The sequence below is a fragment of the Palaemon carinicauda genome, chromosome 8 (assembly GCF_036898095.1).
Source record: "Palaemon carinicauda isolate YSFRI2023 chromosome 8, ASM3689809v2, whole genome shotgun sequence".
Lineage (NCBI taxonomy): Eukaryota > Metazoa > Arthropoda > Malacostraca > Decapoda > Palaemonidae > Palaemon > Palaemon carinicauda.
In genome coordinates, this window is record NC_090732.1 from 114,739,485 (window position 1) to 114,754,518 (window position 15,034).

General features: G+C 33.7%; 3 protein-coding genes across 3 annotated transcripts; all 3 read left to right on the plus strand.

Moving 5' to 3' along the window:
* Positions 1–1,723: 1,723 nt before the first annotated feature.
* LOC137645414 (uncharacterized) lies at positions 1,724–4,000 on the plus strand. The gene has a single exon (XM_068378219.1). The coding sequence runs from the start codon at positions 1,724–1,726 to the stop codon at positions 3,998–4,000; it is 2,277 nt and encodes a 758-aa protein (XP_068234320.1).
* Positions 4,001–4,039: 39 nt separating this feature from the next.
* LOC137645415 (uncharacterized) lies at positions 4,040–5,128 on the plus strand. Its single transcript, XM_068378220.1, has one exon. The coding sequence runs from the start codon at positions 4,040–4,042 to the stop codon at positions 5,126–5,128; it is 1,089 nt and encodes a 362-aa protein (XP_068234321.1).
* A 51-nt stretch (positions 5,129–5,179) lies between these two features.
* On the plus strand, positions 5,180–6,757 carry LOC137645416 (uncharacterized). The gene has a single exon (XM_068378221.1). The coding sequence runs from the start codon at positions 5,180–5,182 to the stop codon at positions 6,755–6,757; it is 1,578 nt and encodes a 525-aa protein (XP_068234322.1).
* The last annotated feature ends 8,277 nt before the right edge of the window (positions 6,758–15,034 follow it).

A 15,034-nucleotide genomic window follows, 5' to 3' on the forward strand; every position in this document is an offset into this window, starting at 1 on the left:
AAATCAACCCATCTTCACCATCGTAGCTAATTGGTAGTTTAATGTATCAAAAATATATATGGCTTATTTGAATATGAAAAACACGTAAAAATGTGCAAAATTTATCATTAATTGAATGCCAAGTAACAAACAGCCAATTAGCTACTGTAAATGCAGCATTTTATAGAAACCATTTGTGTATATAATTATTTAATAAGCTCTGTTTTTCAACTTGGTGATTAGGGTTAAATTGTATTGTAGATATTTTGTCCGTTTTACATGTAAACATTGTTCAGTCTTTTTTTTGATAGTTACTGCTGTAATTTGTTTGTTAAGTGTTGAGTAGTTCTTGAAAAGATTGTTTATCCTGGTAGTTATCAGTGTTGGAATCACACTGTAACAATTATATGTTTTAGAAATAGGATCAAGGTTTTTGATGACTGACAGAGTAGAAGAAGTCTTCAAAGTGTGAAGAACATTTCTTTGGAAGTTCGTTTCGCTTGTATTGGATGTAGTTTAGAGTAACACAGATGTAAGTTTATTTCTTTACTGAAATTTGTATATATTCTATTTCATGTTTGTGGTGTTTTGTAGTGAAATCAAACTATTCAATTCTTTGTTTATTATGGAATTTCTTTTTAACAAATTTAGTAAGTTTGTATTTTGTTGTTTTCAGTTTCTTGAACCTCGTCGCTCTGCACTACTAGCAAAGTACTCATCATTGGTTCTCTGGTCTTGGAGTACTGACCAACTACAGTATAAGTTTTTACAGTTATGGTCAACTTAAGTTGTAGTGCTTAGTGTTAAGTGATTTAAAGCTTTAAGGTGGTTTAAAGTGTCTTGTGATACCAACTTGAACTTTATATCAAATTTTTAATAAAGTGTGACGTGAGTAACAGTATCTGTGTCTATTCTCCATCTCATCGCTGTGGCTTTGAAGAAAACGGCAGCTACATTAGTTCAAGAAAATCTTGTGATTGAAAATGCCGGAATCTAGCGAAGTTGCTGTGTCTATAGTCAGTGAAGATTGTCTCGAAGTGATACAAGAGCAAATGAAAACTTTGAAAAATGCCCAGACTGCTGCTCTGTCTGCTGTGACCAAAAGGAGAAATGAGATCTTTAGACTAATGGATAATTGTGATAATCTCCATCTGGTGAAGTCTGAAATGATTATTTTCTGTAAATTACGTGATGAATATGATGAATGTTTTCAGCAATATGAGAAGCATTTAACAGATTCCAGTGAACGAAACACAGTAAATAAGAGGTATTCAGAAAATACAGTATCCATTGATCGTTTCATTTCAGAAATGAATAACTGGGTCAAGGAAAGTGAATTACAATTGACGGCAGACCTTGATAGAAAAAGTCTTTGTTCCTCATCCACTAGCAGGACCAAGTCCAGCAGAAATAGTGTAAGATCTGCTCGCCTCAAAGAGAAAGCTAGACTGGCAGAATTGATGGCTCAACATGCTATGAGAGAAAAAGCAAAAGTGATGGAAGAGCAAGAACTCAGACTTAAGCAGGAGAGGGAAGAGCAAGAATGTCTCAAGCAAGAGAAAGAGTTTATGCTGAAGCTGACAATATTTCGGATATCGTGCCGAAAGGTACTCCTTCCCAGTTGAATCCAAATGTAGACCCGTTCCAAACACAACCTTCGGATATAATAGCAGATACTCCTCAGTTGAAAGCGAATGTTCCCTGTAGTTCTAGCCAGTGTCGGTTCTCCGAGCCAAATCTTGATATGCAACTACAGTCCCAACAAGAGATGCTCCTGAAGACACAGCAGCACATGACTGCAGCAATGTTGCTTCCAAGCATAGAAGTACCAAAATTTAAAGGTGATCCTATTGAGTTTGCCAGTTTCATGATGGCATTTGATGCCAGAATTGCCCCAAATGCTTCGGGTGATGCTGACAAACTGTACTACTTGGATCAGCAACTTGAAGGGGAAGCCAAAGACTTGATAGGTGGATGCTTGTATATGAGTTCTTCAGAAGGGTATACTACAGCTAGGAATTTGCTCAGTCAAGAGTATGGCGATCCCTACAAGGTGTCGATGGCATATATTAAGAAACTTATTTCTTGGTCTGCACTGAAACACGAAGATCCTCATAGCTTGTATACATTTGCTTTATTCCTTATTAAGTGCAGACATGCCATGACCAACTTGTCACATATGGAAGTACTAAATCATCTTCCTAACCTTCAAGCAGTTGTTAAAAAACTTCCAACATTTCTTCAGAACAAGTGGTGTAGCCTGGCTGGACATTTGAGGGAAGAAAAGGGAGGAGTTGATTTTGCAGATTTGGTTGAATTTGTTTATAAAAAGGCAAAGGCAGCAAACGACCCAGCATTCAGCAAGTTTGCTCTTCAAAATAATTACTCAAAGCCTGAAAACAACTCTGGTAGCTTCAAATTCAGATCTTGTCAACAAAAGAGCAAAAGTTCAAGCTTTGCTACCCAAGCAGAACTGAATCCAGAAAATAGAAAGACATCAATAGTGTCTGAGAAAGAGAAATCATGTCCAATGTGCAAGAAAAACCATGATCTTGACGATTGCTGGAATTTTGCTAAGAAGACCTCTGAAGAAAAAATAGATTTCCTTAAGGAGAGAAGGTTGTGTTATGGATGCTTTGGTCTCAACCATACCTCTAAAGGATGTATGAAAAGGAAGCAATGTAAGACATGCTCTAAGAGGCATCCCACATCACTGCATATCGACGGATTCAAGCTACATAAAGAGAATGATAGCTCATCAAGCAAAGATGCAAGTGAAATTATTGTTAGCACATGTACTACCAATCATGTTAGTGAAGTAAATACAATATTACAGGCTATTCTCCCAGTAAAAGTATATCAGAAAGGAAACAAAGTAGTTTTAGACACTTATGCCTTTTTTGATAATGGCAGCACTGGATGTTTCATCACAGAGAGTTTACGAGAGCAGATAGGTGCATCTGGAACAGAGACATGTTTAAAGCTTCAAACCATGCATGGCGTAAACATTGTGAATACTTTGGCGGTTAATAATTTGCGTGTTACAGATATGGAAGGAAACAACACTATTGATCTGCCAAAAACCTTTACTCGTCAAGATATCCCAGTGAGTCATCAACAGATACCAAAACCAAAATTGCTCAAAAAGGTAGCCGGTCTGAGGAATATTGCTGATCTAATTCCTGATTATAGAGCTGATCTGGAGATTGGTTTGTTGATTGGCAGTAATTGCCCTAAAGCACTGCAACCATTAGAGGTGCTTCCAGCCAAGGGTCAAGATTCTTATGCAGTTCTTTACCACCATGGATGGACTGTTAGTGGCCCTCTACATTTTAAATACTCTTCAGAGAAGAACAGTATTTCATGTCACCATGTCTTTCTTCAGGAAGTTGAAAGGGCAAAGGAATGTTTTCTTCCTGCAGCTGTGGTCCATATGTTTGAAAGAGACTTTAGTGAGAAAGATGTTGGTAGAGTTCCTGATGAGAAGGGTTTGTCACAAGAAGATCAACAGTTCCTCAAAGAAGTGGCAGAAAACATTCAGTTTACCAATGGACACTACCAGCTTCCCCTACCATTTAGAACCAATAAAGTTAACTTGGTAAACAATAGAGAACAGGCAGTGAAACGAGCACAATGGCAAAGAAGAAAAATGAAACTAAATCCAAAGTACCATGAAGATTATGTGGAATTTGTTGAGAAATTGGTGTCTGAAGGATATGCTTATAAGGTTCCGGAGGATCAGTCATATGATAAACAACCTGCATGGTATCTACCACATCATGGTGTCTACCATCCAAAAAAGCCAAATAAGATTAGAGTAGTCTTTGACTGTAGTGCTAAATACCAGGGTAGTTCCCTTAATGACAAGTTGATGCAAGGTCCTGATATGACTAATTCCCTGATTGGAGTGCTCCTCAGATTTCGTCTAGAAAAGGTGGCCTTGATGGGTGACATAGAATCTATGTTTTACCAAGTTCAGGTACCAAAGGATCAACATAAATACCTAAGATTTTTATGGTAGCCTGGTGGTGACCTTGAAAACGAACTTACAGAGTATTGGATGGGTGTTCACATCTTTGGAGCAGTATCATCACCTAGCATCGCCAATTATGCTTTGAGGGCAGCAGCTGACCATGCAAGAGATAAGTATGATCCAGATGTAGAACACACCATTAAGACTAATTTTTATGTGGATGACTATTTAAAGTCTGTACCTTCAGAAGAGCAGGCATTAAGACTTGTGAAAGACGTTACAGCAGCATTGAAGGAAAGAGGTTTTCGGCTGACAAAGTTTGTGAGTAACAGCAAGCTGGTGTTGAAATCAATCCCACAAGAGGAACGTTCAAAAGATCTTCAAACATGTGATCTTGACTATGATGAACTTCATGCAGAAAGAGCTCTTGGTCTTCAGTGGAATATTGAAAATTACTACTTTACTTTCTCCGCAAGCTTGGACCCAAAACCATTTACAAGGAGAGGTATTTTGTCAACAGTATGTTCCCTTTATGATCCTCTTGGTTTTGTGGCTCCTTTTCTTTTGCCAGCTAAGAGAATTCTTCGCGAAGTTTGTCAGGATAGCAGCTTGGGATGGGATGATGTTATTCCCGAAAAATACCTGAAGCCCTGGAGAAGGTGGCTTGATGATTTACCAATCCTGAGTAACTTAAAGATTCCAAGATGTGTCAAACCAAAGGAATTTGGTACAGTGACTTCCACACAGCTGCACATGTTTTCAGATGCTAGCAATGAAGGCTATGGTGCTGCAGCATACATAAGACTTTCTGATAACAGTGGGAGGATTTCTACTGCTCTGCTGATGGGAAAGTCTAGAGTGTGTCCTGTAAAGGCAACAACCATACCGCGACTGGAATTGACTGCTGCAGTGGTGTCCATAAATCTCGCACAACACATTTTGAAAGAGCTGCAGATTACAGTGGACCAAACATTCTATCACACAGATTCTACAACAGTTCTTCACTATATTTTTAATGATAGAAAGAGATTTCCTATATTTGTTGCAAATAGAGTGAAAGTAATCAAAGATTTCTCTGAAAATACACAGTGGAGATATGTTCAGAGTAAAGAGAATCCTGCTGATATTGCATCAAGAGGTTTCACAAGTCAGCAAATGCTGAACAGTAACATTTAGTTTGATGGCCCATATTTTCTTAAAGGACCAGAGGAGCTGTGGAAAAATGATATGCCCCATGGTGTAGTTGAATTGGAAGGATCTACAAGTTTTGCAGTGCATCCAGAAGATGGGGAGGGAAATGCTGTTGATAAGTTTCTTGAGTATTATTCTTCATGGCATCGATTGAGGATGGCTGTTGCTGTGTATCACCGTCTTTTTTCCATACTGAAATCTAAGAGACAAGCTAGAATTAATGGTTCATTTACAGCAGAAGAATTAGATGCTGCTGAAAAAGCAGTCATCAGATATATTCAGAGGAAAACTTTTAGTAAGGAAGTGACACTCTTACAAAAGAGCGAAGGGTCAAGGGGCCGAGGACTTTGTAGTAGCAGTAGCATTTATAAACTAGATCCCTTCATTGATCCTAAAGACAGGCTTCTTTGCGTTAATGGACGGCTCTCCAAAGCAGAAATTTCAGCTGGCGAGAAACATCCAATGATATTACCTAGAAAGAGTCATATTACCACTTTGATTATCCGGTACACACATGAAAAATTAGCTCATGCTGGACGCAACCATGTGATGGCAAAACTTAGAGAACTTTACTGGATTATCCGTACTAATGCAAGTGTCCGCCAGGTTCTACAAAGATGTGTCATTTGCAGAAAAATGAGAAACCCTGTTCTAAACCAGAAGATGGCTGATTTACCATTGGAAAGAGTAATTCCAGCTGCTCCATTCACACACACAGGTGTTGATTTCTTTGGGCCACAGGAAGTCAAAGAAGGGAGGCAAATCAGGAAGAGGTATGGTGTATTATTTACTTGCTTGTCTACAAGAGCAATTCATATAGAGACAGCCAATTCCTTAGACACATCGTCCTTCATAAATGCTTTAAGAAGGTTTGTTGCTAGAAGAGGAAATGTAAAGAAGATTTGGTGTGACAATGGGACAAACTTTCATGGAGCTGAGAAGGAGTTGAGGAAGTCACTGCAAGAGATGAATGATGATCAGGTCAGAGCTTTCCTCTCAAAAGAAAGCATCAGCTGGACCTTCAATCCCCCTACAGCTAGTCATATGGGAGGTGTGTGGGAACGTCAGATTAGAACTGTGAGAAAGGTCTTGACTCCTCTCTTCAAGGAACATGCTGGACGACTGGATGATGAGAGTTACCGCACTCTTCTCACAGAAGTTGAGGCTATAGTGAATGACCGTCCTTTGACCACAGTCAGTGACAGCCCAGATGACTTACAACCACTCAGTCCAGCACAGCTTCTCACACAGAAATCAAGTGTTGTGATGCCACCACCTGGTGTTTTTCAGAAAGGAGATATGTATCTGAGACAGAGGTGGCGATATGTTCAATTCTTGGCTAACTTATTCTGGACTAGATGGCGAAGAGAATATTTGTCAACATTACAAGAGAGACAGAAGTGGAACAAGGAAAAGCGGCATCTTCAAGTAGGTGATATTGTCCTTGTAAAAGATGATAATCAGTTAAGGAGTAACTGGATGATGGGTCGTGTTATCAGCACTGGAAAGGACAGAACTGGTATTGTACGTAGTGTAGTTTTAAAGACACAGACATCAGAGCTCCATCGACCCATTCAAAAGCTTGTTCTTCTCCTTGCAGTAGAGGAACAATGATTATAATAGTTATTTTATTAGGATCAAAGGATTTGAGAGTATATTACATTTATTATAGATGTTATTTATATCACCTGCATTTATAGATATGATTGATTTTGATAAACAAATAATTTGTTTATAGGGCCGAGAATGTAAATGCAGCATTTTATAGAAACCATTTGTGTATATAATTATTTAATAAGCTCTGTTTTTCAACTTGGTGATTAGGGTTAAATTGTATTGTAGATATTTTGTCCGTTTTACATGTAATCATTGTTCAGTCTTTTTTTTGATAGTTACTGCTGTAATTTGTTTGTTAAGTGTTGAGTAGTTCTTGAAAAGATTGTTTATCCTGGTAGTTATCAGTGTTGGAATCACACTGTAACAATTATATGTTTTAGAAATAGGATCAAGGTTTTTGATGACTGACAGAGTAGAAGAAGTCTTCAAAGTGTGAAGAACATTTCTTTGGAAGTTCGTTTCGCTTGTATTGGATGTAGTTTAGAGTAACACAGATGTAAGTTTATTTCTTTACTGAAATTTGTATATATTCTATTTCATGTTTGTGGTGTTTTGTAGTGAAATCAAACTATTCAATTCTTTGTTTATTATGGAATTTCTTTTTAACAAATTTAGTAAGTTTGTATTTTGTTGTTTTCAGTTTCTTGAACCTCGTCGCCCTGCACTACTAGCAAAGTACTCATCATTGGTTCTCTGGTCTTGGAGTACTGACCAACTACAGTATAAGTTTTTACAGTTATGGTCAACTTAAGTTGTAGTGCTTAGTGTTAAGTGATTTAAAGCTTTAAGGTGGTTTAAAGTGTCTTGTGATACCAACTTGAACTTTATATCAAATTTTTAATAAAGTGTGACGTGAGTAACAGTATCTGTGTCTATTCTCCATCTCATCCCTGTGGCTTTGAAGAAAACGGCAGCTACAGCTACGATGGTGAAGATAGGTTGATTTCAATTCTAAGTACAAAATACCTGAATTCGACAGGTATAAGTACAGAAGAATTGTCATTGACTTTTATCTTTCTTCGTGGCCAAGTGGGTTAGTCACTGTCTGTACAAGCTTGCCGACCAGGGTTCGATTCCCGGCCGGAGCCAAGCTCTTGTCTTTGTGTGATTTCGCCTGGGGCTCTGATCCCGAGGTCGTTAAGAGAATCCAGACATTAATGTATCAAAAATATATATGGCTTATTTGAATATGAAAAAACGTAAAAATGTGAAAAATTTATCATTAATTGAATGGCAAGTAACAAACTACCAATTAGCTACGATGGTGAAGATGGGTTGATTTCAATTCTAAGTACAAAATACCTGAATTCGACAGGTATAAGTACAGAAGAATTGTCATTGACCTTTATCTTTCTTCGTGGCCAAGTGGGTTAGTCACTGTCTGTACAAGCTTGCCGACCAGGGTTCGATTCCCGGCCGGAGCCAAGCTCTTGTCTTTGTGTGATTTCGCCTGGGGCTCTGATCCCGAGGTCGTTAAGAGAATCCAGACATTAATGTATCAAAAATATATATGGCTTATTTGAATATGAAAAACACGTAAAAATGTGAAAAATTTATCATTAATTGAATGCCAAGTAACAAACTACCAATTAGCTACGATGGTGAAGATGGGTTGATTTCAATTCTAAGTACAAAATACCTGAATACGACAGGTATAAGTACAGAAGAATTGTCATTGACTTTTATCTTTCTTCGTGGCCAAGTGGGTTAGTCACTGTCTGTACAAGCTTGCCGACCAGGGTTCGATTCCCGGCCGGAGCCAAGCTCTTGTCTTTATGTGATTTCGCCTGGGGCTCTGATCCCGAGGTTGTTAAGAGAATCCAGACATTAATGTATCAAAAATATATATGGCTTATTTGAATATGAAATACACGTAAAAATGTGCAAAATTTATCATTTATTGAATGCCAAGTAACAAATTACCAATTAGCTACGATGGTGAAGATGGGTTGATTTTAATTCTAAGTACAAAATACCTGAATTCGACAGGTATATGTACAGAAGAATTGTCATTGACTTTTATCTTTCTTCGTGGCCAAGTGGGTTAGTCACTGTCTGTACAAGCTTGCCGACCAGGGTTCGATTCTCGGCCGGAGCCAAGCTCTTGTCTTTGTGTGATTTCACCTGGGGCTCTGATCCCGAGGTCGTTAAGAGAATCCAGACATTAATGTATCAAAAATATATATGGCTTATTTGAATATGAAAAACATGTAAAAATGTGCAAAATGTATCATTAATTGAAGGCCAAGTAACAAACTACCAATTAGCTACGATGGTGAAGATGGGTTGATTTCAATTCTAAGTACAAAAATACCGGAATTCGACAGGTATAAGTACAGAAGAATTGTCATTGACTTTTATCTTTCTTCGTGGCCAAGTGGGTTAGTCACTGTCTGTACAAGCTTGCCGACCAGGGTTCGATTCCCGGCCAGAGCCAAGCTCTTGTCTTTGTGTGATCTCGCCTGGGGCTCTGATCCCGAGGTCGTTAAGAGAATCCAGACATTAATGTATCAAAAATATATATGGCTTATTTGAATATGAAAAACACGTAAAATGTGCAAAATTTATCATATTTATATATATATATATATATATATATATATATATATATATATATATATATATATATATTTCTATATACAATATATATATATATATATATATATATATATATATATATATATATATATATATATATATATATATATATATATATATATATATATATATATATATATATATATGTGTGTGTGTGTGTGTGTGTGTATCCTAATTCTTGTATGTAGATGTCTTGTACGACAAGGTAAATGAACTCAATATTCATGAGTATTCCACAAAAACTGATGTCTCGGCATATTATTGCAAAGCTTGCATTTTGGTAGTGAAGGGAGTTTAATTGCCGGTGAGCGCTCGAGTTGACAAGTCCTTCACCTGAGAGTATAGGTGCGTATAGTGTACTTACGAACGAACCTTTTGTAATAAATGAAGAAAACCCATATTCTGACGTCTCATTATCCGTCTATACGGGTCATATATATATATATATATATATATATATATATTATATATATATATATATATTATAGACATACAATAATATATATATACATATATAATATATATATATATATATATATATATATATATATATATATATATATATATATATATATATATATATATATATATATATATATATATATATATTATAGACATACAATATATATATATATATATATATATATATATATATATATATATATATATACATATATATATATATATATATACTATATATATATATATATATATATATAATATATATATATATATATATATATATATATATATATATATATATATATATTATATATATATATATATATATATATATATATATATATATATATATATATATATATATGTGTGTGTGTGTGTATAAATATATACATATATATACTGTATATATATATATATATATATATATATATATATATATATATATAATATATATATATATATATATATATATATATATATATATATATATATATATATATATATATATATGTGTGTGTGTGTGTGTGCCTCTGCAAACTTTGTATGGATTAAACCATACTGAAGAAAGCTATCATGTTGCAGTTTGTGTATAGGCAATCATAATCAATCAAAATTTAAACGATCCAACAGAAACGAAGGGCAAAAAATGACCAAATCGATAAGGATAGAAACCACGTTAGTACATATTCTAAAATGATTTATAATTGGAGAAAGCTTTTGATGATGATCCTCAAACATGAGCCTGAAAAGTTTAGCAAAAACAATAGAGTAACTTGTCTAATACATTACAGCGATTGAGATCAATGATCACAGAACATCTGAAAGGCTATCTTTATTTATATCTATTCTGAATGGTTTTGATCACTTTTATCTATTCTTCCCGTTACCTTTTCACAGATTAAAGTCTTCCCTCTTCCACGAGACTAACATATTGGTTTCTTTTTAATTAACCATAGAATTTTTTAAACATCTTTTCCTCTCATTTTGCGATAGGGATCCCTCAACATAAGAAAGGAAGTGAATTTTGACCAAAAGAAAGAAAACAAATTGTTAAAAGATATTGAATTCAAATTTCAGCCTACCACAAGAGATCACCAGCTAAAACTTAACAGAAAAAAAAAACTAAATTTAGTTCTAATGGGAAAGAAAAACAGCTAGTAGAGTAGGAAATGTTTCTCTGTAGATTGGCAGTCATAGTAATTGCTCAGGTTCACAGTTGACAAATACATGAAATCTTCCGACCCCGCAAATGTATGTTACATACATACATAAAGAACACTTTATTTATACACACAAATTGTTGCAAAATATTGTGATCCGGAATGACAGATTATTACATTCATTTAAGAAATAACATTCTAAACATACGGTACAATTACTATGTTATTTTCATGATTTAGAAACTACATGCTTTACCTCGTAGAATTGAATAGAAATTGGTTATTCTTTATTTTTGTTATTATAGCGATGCATAAACAAAAAATTTCAAAATTCATTAACGAAGTTTACTAATATTAATTTGCTTTAAATTTTAATCCAATATGCGCAGAATGAACATACATCACTGATTAACTCCTTAATTATGAAATACTATAGAATAGAAAAAAAAAATAGTTAAAATTTTGCTTCTCTGTTGCAAATTACAGTTACGAACTTTAACGTTTGAAAGCAGCCGCAATAGGACTTGTTAATTAACTCCACTCTGTATTTTAGCGAAGCACCCAGGGAATATTAACTTTAATTTTTCGTCACACACGACACATACATACATACAGATACAGGCATTCATTACACACATACATGCCTAGGTAAATAAATAGAGATTTCGAAAGAGGAAGAGAAGCGCTAAATAGCAATGTTAATTACGAAAATTCAAATTAATAGATTTTATGAGTAAAGATTGGACTGGCTAAAGTAACATTATCGCTCAATAAATCAATTATATCAAACTGCTTCCGTGTTTAATTTACGTAAAGCTTTGATTTTATCAGACTCGCAAAAACATCGAAGGGAAATTGTTTCTACCTTAATGATATACACAGGGAGAAGTAAATCAGTAAAGAGATTTCCTGCAACCTTTGGTTTAAGCAATAAAGCCTTAAATTTTTTTTTTTTTTTTTTTTTTTTTTTAAGAGCAGCATATGACACTAATCTCCTTTACTCCTACCAAGGAAGTGAAAGGAAAGGATATCATACCAGAAATAAAAAAAGATAGTTAAATTTCAAGGATGATCCACTAGAGGTTGTTCGGCGAAATAGGTTTCAACTTTTTATTACCACATGGTACATAAAACCTTTCCAATATATTATCAGGCGAAGCAAAATCTATTAATCAACAGTAGAATAGGGTACCAATAAAGGAAAAAAAAATGAGTGGACATGACTGATGACTGTACTTTGTTTGACTAACGAAATGAAAAAGCTGCCATAGTGAATATTAATGGTTTTTATGGACAAAATCACCTTGAACTAATCATATATATATAAAAAAATAAAGAAATATTATTTCTTAAACTATACTGACTTAGAATAACTGAAAAACTGCAATAAAAATTTCACCAAATATCATCATAAGTCTTGAATACGTTAGATTTACATATGAAAGAGAGAGAGAGTGAGTTCACAGTATACCTAATGTTTCATGGAAAGGATTTGTATATGAAAATGCTTGGATAAAATAGATAAGATGACAAAAGCAAAAAAAAAAAAAAAAATGTTCCCTTGATTGTCTCAAATAATAAAAAATTATTTTTCAAATAATGTTGATTTTGGCGGGTAGTTTGCGATACTGCTCACCCAGTGGAAAGCACCGACTCTTGATGCCCTCTCTCAGGGATTTAACACATTAGGGAAAAGATTCAAAAGCCTTTGCCAACAGAAATAGCCTTTTTAGAAATTCTACTTGAAGATATGATGTAACTGAAAAGAAATCTTCCATTCAGTCGTTCAATTAAATAAGCAAAGCAATTAAAAGATATATATATATATATATATATATATATATATATATACATATATATACTTTTCCATTCATCACTTCCTACTTCACGCCATGTAGGCATGGGTCTTCCAGCTCTTCGAGTGCCTTGTGGAGCCCAGTTAAAAGTTTGGTGAACTAATCTCCCTTGGGGAGTGAGAAGAGCATACATAAACAATCTCCATCTACCCCTCACCATTATCTCATTTAGGCTACATATGACACGCGTGTAATTTCTCGTATAGTTTCATTTCTAATCCTGTCCTGCCATTTGACTCCCAATATTCTTCTGAGGGCTTTGTTCTCAAATCAACAAACTCTGTTGAATATCGTTTTATTGTCATACTATAAATCATGTCCAAACTGTAACATCGATCTCACTAAACTGATATATAGCCTGATTTTTATGTCATTTCAGGTGATTTAATTTCCAGATTTAACTTAACCTAGTCGTTGCTTGATTTTCTTTTTTTTAATCTTTCATTAAAATACAATTCTAGAGATCCTGTATTAGAGATCATAGATGCTAAATATTTAAATGATTCTACCTCATTAATCATTTCCCATATATATATATATATATATATGTGTGTATATATACACGCATAAATACTGTGTATATATCTATCTATCTATCTATCTATCTATATATATATATATATATATATGCATATATATATATATATATATACATATACATATATATATCTATATCTATATCTATATCTAAATATATATATATATATATATATATAATATATATACAGTATATATATATATATATATATATATACATATACATATATACATACATACGTACATGCATACATATACATGTATATATACATGTATATAAATGAATTTATATATATATATATATATATTTATATATATATATATATATATATAATATATATATATATATATATATATATATGTATATATATATATATATATACACACACACACACACATATATATATATATATATATATATATATGATATTTTTTCCACTAACTACCGTGATTTACATTTATTAGAATATGCTACAAATATCTCTTAATATCGAATTCCAACTGCTTTGGGATAAAAAACCCTATGAGAAATTAATTTTTTGATAAGAGTTCCTGGCCCACCAATTATTTGAAGAGTGACCGAGTCAGTTTTCACCTTAGTTTCGACTAAATGAGGTTTGAATTCTTGGCCGACTAGAAGCTCTTATAAAAAAAAAAATAATTCCCCTTTGAGTCTTTGATCCCGAGACAGAGTGAATTTGATATTTAAAGGTTATAAGGGCTCATTTGAGTATAGATATATGTGAATACAAAAATACCCCCATACATGGAATTCACTTTACCCCGTTAATTTGTTTGGTAGCCTACCATACTACTTTGTCAGTTCAAGTTGACGCAAAAAGTTTTTTTTTTTTTTTTTTTTTTTTTTTTTTTTTTAGCATGACACGAGTGTTTAGGATGATTTTAGGCTAAGTACCAGGCCAGCAGACCATTATTGTGATTTCTGTTGGTCCCAATCTAAAACAAACATTCAGGATTATATAGTTTTTTCCCAAGCCATTGTTGTTCCCAAAGTGATTCAAGGGCACAGTTGTATATAAGTGTTTTTTTTTTTTTTTAACAACATATCAAGAAGATAAACTAAAAAAATCTTCTTATGATTTATTGTATTGAATTATTTCGAAATGACCGACAATATTCTTATCTCTAATAACAAATTTTAAGTTTTCATCTATCAGTAATCTTAGGTAGTCTCCATGATGGACGGGTATATGAAAGAAACACTTTGTATCCCTATGAAGAAAAAAAAAATCATGAACCCATTGTCTGTCCACTTGATAATCAAGTTTCTATACGTATGGATGGTGCCTATACAGAAATAATTAAACATGTCAGGGAATTCGAAAAGTAAAAGCTGCTCCCCATCCCGATTTACAAATACCAGATGAAAAATAGAACATCCTAGCACGCATCATATTAATTGTACAGAGCATCATCACTTTACCTTGCTACTTTTGCGTACGAAACTATTAATGAGCAAGTATAATAGAAAAAAATTCATAATTATCGTATTTTGTCCCCGAATAAATTTCGTATAAAGAAGGTTTATAAATTTAGTTTTTTCAATATGACGGAGAAAAATTTTGGTAAATCACGAAAGAAAATGATTGTAAAGAAAATAAATTTTGAGTTGAAAAATGACAGCTTGAAAATGGATATCG